This window comes from Lissotriton vulgaris, chromosome 1_1 (genome assembly GCF_964263255.1).
Source record: "Lissotriton vulgaris chromosome 1_1, aLisVul1.2, whole genome shotgun sequence".
Classification (NCBI taxonomy): domain Eukaryota; kingdom Metazoa; phylum Chordata; class Amphibia; order Caudata; family Salamandridae; genus Lissotriton; species Lissotriton vulgaris.
In genome coordinates this window covers 315,163,614-315,176,686 of record NC_141685.1, presented here as the reverse complement: position 1 = coordinate 315,176,686, position 13,073 = coordinate 315,163,614, and the positions used below count along the sequence as shown (strand labels likewise).

General features: G+C 47.4%; 1 protein-coding gene across 1 annotated transcript in view; it reads right to left on the bottom strand.

Annotated features, from left to right (window-relative positions):
- The window catches only part of LOC147747110 (vitamin D3 hydroxylase-associated protein-like), a 394,497-nt gene that overhangs the window by 99,634 nt on the left and 281,790 nt on the right, over positions 1 to 13,073 (bottom strand). Inside the window, exon 9 of the mRNA XM_086952361.1 lies at positions 1,926 to 2,026. Within this exon, the coding sequence (XP_086808487.1) occupies positions 1,926 to 2,026 (101 nt within the window). The remainder of the gene's footprint in view (positions 1 to 1,925; positions 2,027 to 13,073) is intronic.

The following is a 13,073-nucleotide window of genomic DNA, read 5'->3' as shown; positions in this document are numbered from 1 at the left end:
TGCACCGGGCTCCCCTCGGACAGGTTCCTACGGTATCCACGGGTGGGATGACTCTCCAACCTTCTGTCTTCCACAGGGTTTCTTCAGGGTCCCATGGGGAGGGTCTTTAATCTTCAGAATTGCAACCGCAACCTACACGTTGATCTGTAGGGAGAACACGGTCGTGTTCCTGCACTGCACACAACCTCCGTGGGGCTCCTAGATACTCACCTTGGGTGGTGCTTTGGGTTCCCGGAATTTCTACGTCCTCTAAGTAATGCCTTGACTCTAGTCGTGGTTAGCATACCACTATTTTAGTATATGGTTCGGTCCCCCCCTGGTGACCACTTTGTTTTATGTGCTACTTACCTGTTTCTATTGCAAAGTATTGTGTGCATTGTGTATATATCCAGATGGGAGATACCTAAATGTTTTAGTGAGTGTCTAATAATAACTACATATTTTTATAAATACAGCGTTTGGTTCTTATTCATTTAATCTATACTTAAAAGATTATATACAGGTAAAACAAGCTGCTTTACACTCCTTCTTGATAAGCCTAAAGGCTGCCCTTCACAGATACCACTTAGAGAGCTTTCTAAGTTGTCTAAGATCACTAAAATAACAATAAGGGTTGTCTGGATCAATGCAAGGTGTCCACTTCCTAAGTGTAAGTCATATACTGCGCCAGCCTCTCACAGCTACTACCAAATAATTTTTCAATAAACTAATGTGAAAGGACGCATTGCTGGAGTTGCGTCACTTTTGTGACACACTCCAGCAATGCATCACTTTTGCTCTTACAGATACGTCAGAAATACTGACGTATCTGTAACTCCTTGCGACATGATGCGTCATACATTAAATATGACGCATCATTGGTGTCGCAAGGAGTGCGCAGTGAAAAGTGACGCATCGCTGTTTCCACGCTGCGATGCGTCACTTTTCATAAATAAGGCCCTTAGAAAGTATATAGCTTATCAATAGTGGAGTTACACAAGAAGTGTCCTCTACTTATTAGTTAATCCCACTCTTCCTGGGATCGGTTCCATTCATTTTCTGCTTGAATAATCAGACCCAACCCTGGTCTCAATCTACTTGACATACATCACCTGGAATCTTTCCTGCAGAGCTCATCAGGTCTGGAATTCTACCTGATTGAAGAGCCGGAAGAAGGTAGAGAATCACACATTGAATCCAAGATATAAAATGTATGTTAATCATCAATAAATGGGACTCATTTGTAATCTAACATTCAACTGGAATTCTTCATTTGAGATATTGTATCTTGTTTGTAGCTTCAATCATTCACATTTTTAAAAGGCTGACTTCACTAATGTTAGGCAATGAACTGTAATCTACTTCCAAACTATTGACAATGGTTGCTGACTTTGCTAATGTCGCTTGAGTACATGTAAGGTTCTTACGATTTCTTGACAAAGGAATTAATATTGATGTCACTCAGAGACTGATACGCAAAGGTAAACGTACACTTTTCTGTAAATGTATGATTTCTTCCACCTCACAAAGCAATGTTACGAGTACTATCTTTACGACTGTCTGTCTTTTCATGTGCAGAGACTCAGCAGTCATAAAGATACTACTCGTAATATTGTTTTGTGAATTGCAGTAAATTGTAAGCTAACATAAAAGGGTAAGCTTGCCTTTATGAATCAGGCACACGGTGTACCACAAGGTATTTACAATTTAATGACAAAGGTTACTGACTTCATTAATGTCACTTGGTGCACTGCATGGATCTCACAATTGATTCACAAAGGTTTCTAGCTTCACTAATCCCTCTCAGTGACCAGTAAAGGATTTACAATATGACAAAGGTTACTGATTTCGCTAGTGTCACTTGGTGAAATACAAGGATCCTAATAATTTATTTGTGAAGGTTGCTGACTTTGTTATTGTCACTTGGTGAACTGTTAAGTACTTACAATTTGTCTGCGAATGTTGATCCTCCATCTGCAAAGACTAACTTGCAAAACATCTCACTGGCACCACCGCCCTCCAGTGCAGGGGGTGAAAATGCCACAAGCTGTGTAGAGAGATAGAGCTGTTCAAAATACCTTCTTGAGTAACACATTACAGTTTTAAACATTTAGCAGTGAAATACTAAGATTGAAAATAAAGATTAATTTAATTCACATGGTACGTATAATGTGAAAATGAAGTAAAGTAACTGAGATGGGATGGGCATACTGATGTGGAGGTTTTCCTTACTGCATGGGCTATTTTGTCATTGGAACGCACTTAAAATAAGTGGCATAATGAATACATATTGATAACAACTACAATATATGGTTTATGCTCGTCACATATAAACAGCAGTCCTGGACTGTATTGAATGCAAGGCTAACAGAAAAGGTTTTAGACACTAATAATTCAAATAAGAGACAGTAAATCAATGTTATCAGTCATATCACTAACCTAGAATCTAAAAAGTTTCTCTTGCACAAATTTCCCCAATTTGAATTAAAGGTTCGATCCTCAGTGCACGTTTCCAAATAAATGATGGATGTCCGATGATTTAATTCTGAATGCCAGACTCCTTTATTCTGTGCTATAAGCATTGGCATAACGGTTTTAATTTCAATTCTCTAATTTTTTAGGCTCCCTATAAAAATGCTATGTTTACCTGCACGGATTGAATAGACAAAGCATACGTCTGTTAATGTGCTTTATTTAAATATTTCATTGCAAAAGTTGCAACAAATTAATGTGTGAAAATGCTATGTGTACCTGCAGTGATTGAATGGACAAAGCATACGTCTGTTAATGTGCTTTATTTAAATATTTCATTGCAAAAGTTGCAACAAATTAATGTGTGTCAATTAGGGGAAAACGGAAACTGAAAAACCACACTGGAGGAAACGAAACCATGGAAAAGTAGTTTTAAGGAAAGACAATTATTAGAAAATGGAAACCAAGGAAATATAATTTTTTGTTAAACGTGTTTATTGAACTTTTTTCAAGTACATCGTAAGTTATCACCATCATTTCGCTCATTGCAGTGATCATTGGAATATCAACGAGATGGAAAAGGCAGATAAAAACACATTACCTAGATAATGCCCGAGCCCCAAATCCAAAGTGAATGCTAAAATGAACGATACAGAGGCCAATAAAAGAGGGGTGTGGGCAGACCCACGTGGTCATCATATAAAACTTAAAAACATAATGGGGCGTCTCATCGTTTTTCTGTGATGGTGTGCTATCAAATCCTTCCAACCGGAAAAGTAGTTTTAAGGAAAGGCAATTATTAGAAAATGGAAATAAAGGGAATATAATTTTAAGGCAAAATCCAAAATTACATTAAACTTGGGTGGAGTTTAGGACTACTGTTGGTTTTTGGGTTCAGGGATGGGAAATGTTTAGGATGGTGAGGCTTTTTGGGGCGCAGGAATAATTGGAGATCGGGCAGAGAAAGGGATTTTAGGGTTCAGTGATGGGCGGAGTGCTGGGGTGATGAGGAGTTTACAGGGTTTACGGATGAATGGTAATTAGGTGTGTAAAGGGATGGGTGGAAACTAAGGGAATTAAGAAATTTTAAGGTTCATGGATAGACAGAGTTTAGGACTGGTGAGGGTTTTTAAGGTTCATATATGGGTAGTGTCTGCGGTGGTAAAGAACTTTTTGGGGTTCAGGATGGAGTGGGTTTTAGGGTGGTAAGGGGTTACAAGGATTCAGAGATGGTTGGAGTTTATGTGTATAAAGGGGGTTTTAAGGTTCAGGGCCGAGTATTTTGTGGATGTGGAGTTCTTATGGGTCATGGATGGCTGGTGTTTAAGGGCGTGGAGTATTTTTGGAGTTCTGGGATGGGTGGAATTTGGGTGTGCTGAGGTGTTTCAAGGGCTATGGGATGGGTGGTGTTGAGGCATAGAAAGGGGTCCTGAGGGTTCAGGAATGAATGATGTTAGGGGTAGTGAGTGATTATATAGTTCAATGATGGTGGCTATTAGGGGAAGAAAGGGCATTCAGGCTTCAGGTGTTAATTTAAGGGTTTTAGGGGGCAGGGATTGATGGTGTTTAGGGGTTGTGAGGGGTCAGCAATGGATAGTGTTTATAGGTGGTGATAGGTCAGCAAATTAAAAGCATTCAAAGTAATTGCTTGAGGTATAAATATGGAATAAGGTCCCCTGAAATAAATAACTCAAACAAAACTGTTTCTGAAAGTAACTCATTCCACAGTTGCATTTAGACTAAAATGATGAGCATTCAAAAGTCGATGTCAACCACAAAGACATTCTATGAATTGGTTTCCATGAAAAGATAAATGCCATTCATTCTGAAATTTTCCATTAAACTGTTTAAATTAAACGGTCTCTCAGTAATGGTTTGCCATGAAATTGTTTTTCTAATAAATAATTTATAACCACTGCAAACTGATAAGTAAGTTCACTGACATGTGGGGATGTGTTGATTATTGTCAGAACTCCTTTCAGAGAGCCACGGGGAATGCAGGGGCTACTGGGACCAAATGTGGTAGGCTGAGGCCTTTTACTCCTGATGTCCAAGGCCAGGTCTACTATTGATCCTAAGCAACTAGGCCAAGTACACCACCTGCAATTGAATCTCAGTGATAGCTGTGGTCGAGCAGTCAAGGCTCCCTCAGTTTGGGGGCGATGTAGATACAGGTCAGTGAACACGACTCATAACTCACAGTGCAAAAAGTAAGAACAACAAATCAATGTCCAGCCAAAAACATACTTTTATAAGAAAAGTTGTAATTTATTTCTACCTTGACAGATGCAAAGGAATACCACATTTAGAAGCAATAACACAATTCCCCTTGAGGTTGGGGTTCTAGTAAGTGGTTAGGCAAATCTCTGTTCCTCCCTTCTTAACTTTAATGTGTTCTGACTTATTTCCCATTCACTGGTGACCACACCAGAGAATGCAAGCTATTAGTCCGCACTTAAGTGTGCTTCCTTCTGACTCTTCAAGAACTTACTCAAAAAGTGGCTATGATGCCACAGCACCATTAGCAGCTGGTTGACCGGATCCCAACTGGCCCTGTTCTCATCTTACCATGTCTTGCATCCCAGCTTAATTCAGCAATGCAGCGGGTGCCTCAATACACAGTTGTGAGTCCTGCTCAATCAGAGAAGTCAGGCTCCTCGTGGCCCTCACTGCAGCACCCGGCGGCACAAGCTGTCTGTACAAAACGACTCAGTCAGAGGCCCCTCAGATGTAAGAGTAGGTTCATGAAGCTTCATGAAGCTCAAGAAGCACTAAGTTCATTTGGGTCGACGGGGTGGGAAATCCTTTCTACAGCTCATGAATGGAGACAGAGAGGATGCAACATCTTCCACGGAGACAGTCCTCGGCGGTGAGTCAGGGGCAATTCCCTCACTGCGCGGGGCCAACTGAATAGTGGTAGCCTCAGTTTCTAATTCGGGTGAAACCTTTGGGCAACAGTGGTCCAGTCTGCCTCTCCTGGCTTACGGGGTGGCCGTGGTAAACGGTGATACAGGCTCAGGCCCTTCCAGTCTAAACTACCCGGCCCAGATGGTCACAAGTATTGACACTCCTTGAAATGGGCACTTTATCAGTGGCTTCCTCTGGCAGAAGGGGTCACAGCAGCGCCTTGGTATGGGTGTAGCAAGAGCCACACAGCTTTCAACCGACAGCTCAGGCTATGGTGGCCCTCTCTTGCCATACCGGGGTTGTTAAAAGCAATCCAGCACACAGTCCATGACCCACTCGGTGTAAAGCGAATCCTCATACCTTGCATTAGGAGTCCTTCTGGTAAGACTCCCCATTGGGCCATGCTCCCTCTAACATTCTTCTCTTCCTCATAGGGCACACACTAGTCTTGGCAATCAAGCAGGCACTGGTGCTCCAGGGCAGGTGGTCTTGGCTTTGCTGGGGGATGCCCCCTCACCCAGCAGGGAGACTAGCAGGACTTGGCCCCCAGTCCTGGCCACAGGCAGAAGTCTTGCAGAGCTTCCCCTTCTCACTTCTTCTAGCTGCCTGGAAGATGACAATTTTTGGGGACTCAAATCTCCCCTTTTTATTGTCCTTTTCAAGACACCGAATGTAATTTAGGGTTTGGGTCTTTGACATTTTATGTTGGAGCTCTGCTTTGGGGCACTTCTACTTTTCATCTTCCCTTATGAAAGAGGTCTGCCACTGCGGACATGATACTGAAGCTGATTGTTTAAAGCATAGTTCAAGGGATTGACTGGAATTTACACTTAGATGTCACCCACAGTGATGTCTGCATCAAAGGCAGGCCCGGACTGGCCGTAGCGGGCACCGGGCGATCGCCCGTGCGGCGCACGGGTGGGGGCCGGTTTTGGGCCCCTGGGGGCCGTTTTTGTTACAGGGCCGTTTTTGCAGCATAGCTGCAAAATCGTCCCTGTAACAAAATCGGCAGAAAACCGGCCCCGGCAAAGAGCTCGGCGACACCGGCACGGGGGGGTTGGGAGTGCCGCTGATGATCGGTGATGATCTTGGGCCCTTTGGCAAGTAGCAAAGTCTTTTTTAGTCAGTCCAGTAGCCTAGCAATCAGACAACAGCAATAAAAAGAAAGGCTACCTTATGAGGAAGGTGCTGCGCAGAAATCAAAGAGGACATCACAAAGTAGTCAAAGATGGTTGAATTCTGAAGGAAAGATCAATGTCAAATAGCATACCCAAGTTATGTGCGTTTTTAATTGCTGTGGGTGAGGCCAATCCTGCGGTTAACAGTAGGAAGGGGGGGCACACACAGCCCTTCCGCAGGATCTCAGTTTTCTGAATGATGAGGTAAATCTAATTTAGTTTTGTTCAGCACTGGACATCTTTCACGCAGCTGAGCACTTTTTTTGAAGGCTTCCAGATCCTTCCTCAATTTAGGATTGTCTGTGAGAGTGAGACATCAGCATACATATAGTGCCTGATGTGATAGACATTCAAAATGTGAGAGATTTAGAAGGATCCTTGAGACAGTTGCTCATTTAGGGACCATACAGTCAGAATGTTTGGAGCCTAGCTAGAATCCTCAAGCATAATGTGAAACCGGATCAGGTGGTGTCCCTGAACCCTGCGTATGTTGTCTCGCATTTGAACAATCTCTCTGTGGTTGATAGTGCTGACTACCTCCAAAAGATCCAGGAGAATCTATACCCTCTGGTTTCTATTTTACAGCAAGATGTTGTGCCATACAAACACGCAGGTAAAACAGGCACATTTAGTAAGAAAGCCCCAACCACAGTTTGCAGGAGCATATACAAATCTCCATCTCCGTTTTCCTTTTTGCAATACAAAAGGGGGTCTTAAAAATACAATATAGCAAGGTATTTTATCGGAAACATTTTTAATGGGACTGTGAGTGGGTTGTGATTTGATTATTCTCAAAGAATAAGCACGATGTTTAATGGATATTATGACCTCCTTTGTGACTCAGATTTACCTGGACCAGCCGGTAAGAGGGAGCTATTGGAAAGGGGAGACCACTCGGTCCCCCCAAACGTATGGATGGGTGCCCCGATCCCCCGGGAAACCATTGGGGGCGGGGGGCGTGACCCGGCTGGTATGCCCGAAGCGGCGTAGCCGTAGCACGCCCCTCCCGCCCAAAAGAGGTAGTCCTAAACACCCGCCCGGAAGTCCGTGCATGGATGGGCGTGCTTGAGGCAGGCCCCCGCCCTCCCGCAGCTGGATAAATAGTGCGGGAATCCAACGAGGCTTCCTCTTGTTCCTGTGCTCTGAAGGCTGCACCACTCGTCGCTCGTGATCCCTCAAGGGAACAAGCTGCACTTTTTTGAGAACTTGTAATCCTTGTCTTTCTCTTTCAGTTATCAAGGCGTGTTTGGAGATCGAGTCACCTTTGCAAGTCAGGTCGGACGGATTGATCGAAGACATGCCTGGCAAGAAACCCGGAAAGAGCTCCGAGATGGAAAGGATGTTGCGCACGTTGGTGAACCAAGTGGCGGCGATGGACCGAAAGTTGGGTAAAGTTGACCGGCTAGATCGAGGCCTAGCGGCCATCAGGAAACAGGTGGAGGCCCAGAATGCCCCCTCGGGACGGCCTAAAAAGGTCATAGGACCGGCATTGCCGAACGTCACCCAGGGGATAAGGTTAAGAAGAGGAAGGGGAGGGCAGGTCTCAGCGAGGCCCCAGTTCCAGTAGTAACTCCACCAATTCCCGTCGCGCCAGGACTGGACTGGATGGGGGGTTGCTAATTCCCGTGGTTATCACGCCACTGGGGGATGACCAGATGCCCCCGGAATTAGCACTTCAGTTAGCAGCGGTATTACCATGGCTAAAGAAGGGAGCAGAGGGATCAGTGGCTGCGGGAGACCCGGCCGAAGAAGCCAGAATAATTATTGAGCAGTTGCGGCAGGCAAGGGATGCCGGGACAGCGAATGTACCTTCTATTTCCCCGCAGATGGCGAAGGTGGTCACGGCTGACGATCGGGAGAAGACAACGGACACGGCTGAAGCCGGTAAGAGATCGTTGCCAATGGTGGGGGAGGGCCCGGTGCCCTCAAGGCGGGAAAGTTTATCTCAACATATTCCCATGGTTACGAAAGAGATGGTGTTGGGAGACAAGTACATTAACATGTTTTCACTTTTGACTGACCATCATGAGTTAGAATATGCAAAGACCCAGAAAGATTTCTGGCACCCCAGTGTATGGCGGGCCAAGATGGCGGAATTCAGGGTCCAAGAGACCATGGTGAACTGGGTCAGGGCCTTTTCTATCTTCGCGGCGATTATCGGAGAACGTAAACCAGAAGTGTTGAGTGACCTGGCATGTTATCAGAACAGGATCATGAATTTCCATGCGATGTATGGGGGAAATGAATGGAAGGGCTATGATGTTGCCTTTAGAAAAGCGAAGGAGTTTAACCAGGCCTTGAAATGGGATTGTTTGGATACAGTGTCAAGGCACGCTCAGTTCTTGCCAGGACCGGCGAGTGCTTCAGTGTCAAGCACGAACGGCTCCGGGGGATTCCATCAGAGGCCGTCACAGCCCTTTCGGGCGAGCGCCGGGGGGAATCCCAGCCCAGGTCAAGCGGGAACGGAGGCAAGCGAGGGGTGTGTTGGGGATTTAACAAAGGAACTTGTAACAGGCCTCAGGGAATGTGTAGGTTCCGGCACACTGCTCGGGCTGTGGGAATTCCTCACACCCGGAAACCAGTTGCTGATCTAAAGCCAATGGTGCGGGAGGAAAGGGGGGTCCCAAGCAGGATTGATGCGGTGTCTCGGAAGCAAACATCTTCGCCCGTAGATATCTTGGCTTTGACCCCTTGGCTAAACCGATACTCTGATCATGCGTCCGCCGGGACTCTGAGGGATGGCTTTTCATATGTCTTCAGGATCCCGGCGGGCAATTTTTGGGGGAGCCCTTCCTGTAAAAACCAGCTGTCTATTCAACACAACCCAGCGGTGGCCGCCAAAAAGATAGCGAAAGAAGTTAGCTTGGGGTGAGTGGCAGGACCATTTGGCGGCCCACCAGTAGCGGATTTTGTGTGTTCCCCTTTAGGAGTGTTTCCGAAGAAAGACCTGGGGGAGTATAGACTCATTCACAATCTATCGGCCCCGAGGGGGGCCTCAGTAAATGAAGCAATTGACCCCGAGGTATGCTCAGTGAAGTATGCATTGTTCGATGACGCAGTCGTACTGTTGAATCGCCTGGGCCCCGGTGCATTGTTAGCTAAATCAGACATTGAATCTGCATTCAGGTTACTCCCAGTACACCCTCGAGACCAGCGCCTGCTGGGATTCACGTTTCAGGGGAAATTCTACATGGATAAATGCATGCCCATGGGTTGTTCGATTTTATGTGCCTATTTTGAAATGTTTAGCTCCTTTTTGGAATGGGTGTTCACAGAGGCCACAGGGCATAGACAGGTGATGCACTATTTGGATGATTTCCTCTTTCTGGGCCCAGCGGGCACTCAGGACTGTGCGCAGGCATTACAGGATTTCTGTGTGCTCATGCGGGGTTTTGGGGTCCCATTGGCGCCAGGGAAGACGGTGGGGCCGTCTACCTCCCTCGAGTTTCTGGGAATAAAACTAGACTCAGAGGAGGGGTGTTTCCGTCTGCCGGCTGAGAAGGTGGCCAAGTTTAGGGCTTCCCTGGTACAATGTCTCCGAACAGAGAAGGTGACCCTACACCAGTTACAACAGACAGTGGGTCAGCTTAACTTTGCATTAAGGTGATGCCGATGGCTCGCCCTTTCTCTCGTTCCATAGCACAGGCTATAGTGGGCCTTAAGGAGGGACACCACCGAACTAGACTGTCGGCAGAGGTTCGCCAGGACATGCTCATTTGGCTGGCATTTCTGGAGGACTTCAACGGTCGAGTGGTGTGGAGCAAACCCCCAGCCTCGTCGGGGGGAACTCGGCTTATGGACCGACTCGGCGGGGAGCGTGGGGTTTGGCGCAATCTTCGGAAACCGGTGGTCGGCACAAACATGGCCCGCGTGGTGGCACACAAGCGGCCTAACAGGTAACATTGGTTTCTTGGAGTTATTCGCCATCTGGGTGGCTCTGATGGCATGGCCAGAAGACTTTAAGGACCGCTCAGTGGTGTTTTGGTCAGATAACATGACAGTGGTCGAGTGCATTAATCACCAGGCAGCACACTGCAAATGGATCTTACGACTGTTGAAAGAGATTGTATTGCGATGCATGAGATTGAACGTACAGTTCAGGGCAAAACATGTGCCGGGTGTACTGAATAATGCAGCTGATGCACTCTCTTGTTCAAAAATGCAGGCTTTCAGGGGTTATCTACCCACAGCGGAGCTAGTGGCGGCACCTTTCCCCGAAGCACTATGGCAGGTCGGTGCCCCGGACTACAAGACCTTGTGGCAGCCAGTTTAGCGCCAAGGACGAGGAAAGCTTATGAAGGGGCGTTCCGTTCGTACTGCGCCTTTCTGGGGCCAGTAGGGGAGCATAGATGGGGGCGGGAAGAGTCCTTGCTCCAATTTTTGGTGGCACTTCATAAGGAAGGCCGGTCGGCGGCAACCGCCAACAGGTATAAGGCCGCCATATCATTTATGGCACAGCTCCACTGGATAAGGGACCCGACGAACTCCTTCTTAGTCAGGAAGGCTCTCCGCGGCTGGCGGCGCCTGGAGGGTCGCAGACAGGATAACAGGCACCCGATTGGGTTGGATAAATTGACCACCTTACTGGCGAAACTGGATGAGACATGCTCCTCGCCCAGCGAGGTAATACTGTTCCGAGCAGCTTTCGCATTGGCCTTCTATGGGGCCCTGCGGGTGAGTGAACTAGTGGCAGGGAATGAGAAAGATGTGGAAGGAGGTCTACGCAGGGATCACGTCCAAATAAGGGGCGATTCTCTGCTGATCTCGATTGCCAGGTCAAAAACAGACCAGGAGGCCCTGGGGAATAGTGTGGTGTTGCAGCGCGCTCGGGGGAATCCCGGTTGTCCAGTGGGGCATGTGGAGGCCTACCCGAAACAGAGGTTGACAACATGGGGGGGGCCCTGCTTGGACACATGGACGGCACCCCATTGACAAGATTTCAATTTCAGAGGGTGCTGGCAATTACAATTGCAGCGGCGGGCTTGAACCCGTGTGATTTTGGGACCCACTCATTTAGAATAGGGGCCGCTACGGAAGCTACGGCTTGGGGTCTGCAGGCGGACGAGGTGAAACAATTAGGCCGTTGGTCCTCGAATTGTTTCAAGAGATATGTGCGACTGCACATGTTGTAAAAGACTGATGAAATGCACTCACGCTTATTGTCTTTTGTTTGGATTACAGTTTCGCAAGCCTGTCACGCGGGGCGGAAATTGGGATCGGCCCAGCATCAGCTGACCAGCGGGAAGGGATCACCGAATGTAGATCAAGTGGTCTGGGTCGTGGGCCACTCATACGTGAGGCGTGCCGGGGACATATTCAAAGCAGGTGATGCGATCCACACATCTGAGGAATATGGGTTCAGAGTGACCTTCCATGGGAAGGGAGGCCTCTGTATTGACCAATTGCAAAAGTTTGTGGAGGAACTCTTAGGGCAGCACAGGTCACCGCCATCTGTAGTCATAGTGCACGTGGGGGGCAATGACTTGGTGAGACTGGGAAGACGGGTGTTAGTTGAGCACATATTGTCTGCAGTTAGCTGGTTGGCCAAGAGGCTCCCGGGGTGTACGATTGCCTGGTCCCACATGATTCCCAGGAGAATATGGCGGGGGGTTTGTCTATGTCAGCGTTGAACCACTCGGTAAAGAGGGTCAACAACAAGATTGAGAAACTGTCTCGCTCCGCTCATCTCCAAAGCATTTCCCATGGGTGTATTAGGGGTGATCACTGTTATTTGAATGATGGGGTGCATCTGTCCAGGGCTGGGAATGAATTACTCATAGGAGATTTTGTAGCTTGGCTAGTGGGTTTGAGGAGGCATGACCTATAGGAGGTGTGGGGGGGCCAGATAGTCGGTCAACTATCTGGCCTGTGGCGGTAAGGTCATGATCGGTGAGCAGTGATTTCAAGGTCCCTAGGGGGGGCGCCACCCATTATGGATGGGAGCGCCCGGGGGGAGGCGGCCATTGGCCCCTCCCACGGGGGGGCGGCACCCACTACGGACGGGTCGCCCAGGGGGAGACGGCCATAGGCCCCTCCCAGGTGGAGACGGCTATATGCCCCTCCCACGAATTTCCTGGGGGGCCGGATATCCGCTCCGGCGGAAGAGAGTGTGGGGAAGGGGGGAGTCCACGCTGTCCTTCTTACGGATACCTCGCACACAAACTCAGACGACCTTAAGATGGCGTCGAGTGAAAGGGGGCCCCCACGACAAGGGAAGTTACAGTTGGCTGCGAGAGTAAAGTCCTCTGCGCATGCGCCACTCACACCGTGAGGGCGGGAAGTTTGTGATAGGGATCTGACACCGGTTAAGACCTTGCCGTTGGCCCTTAATGTTAGGTTGTACAAATTCAAAAATGTAATGCATTTATCAGGATGCTAGACTCGGCTAGGAAACCTTTGTATTAGAGATTTGTTAAGGTTAGCCTAAAAAACCTGTTTTCATCAAAATGTAATTGAAGTTGAATTTGTACATGATTCATGAAACGTTTTTAATTTAAAGTTTTAAATTTTGTTTCATATTTTAATAAATACGGCCGG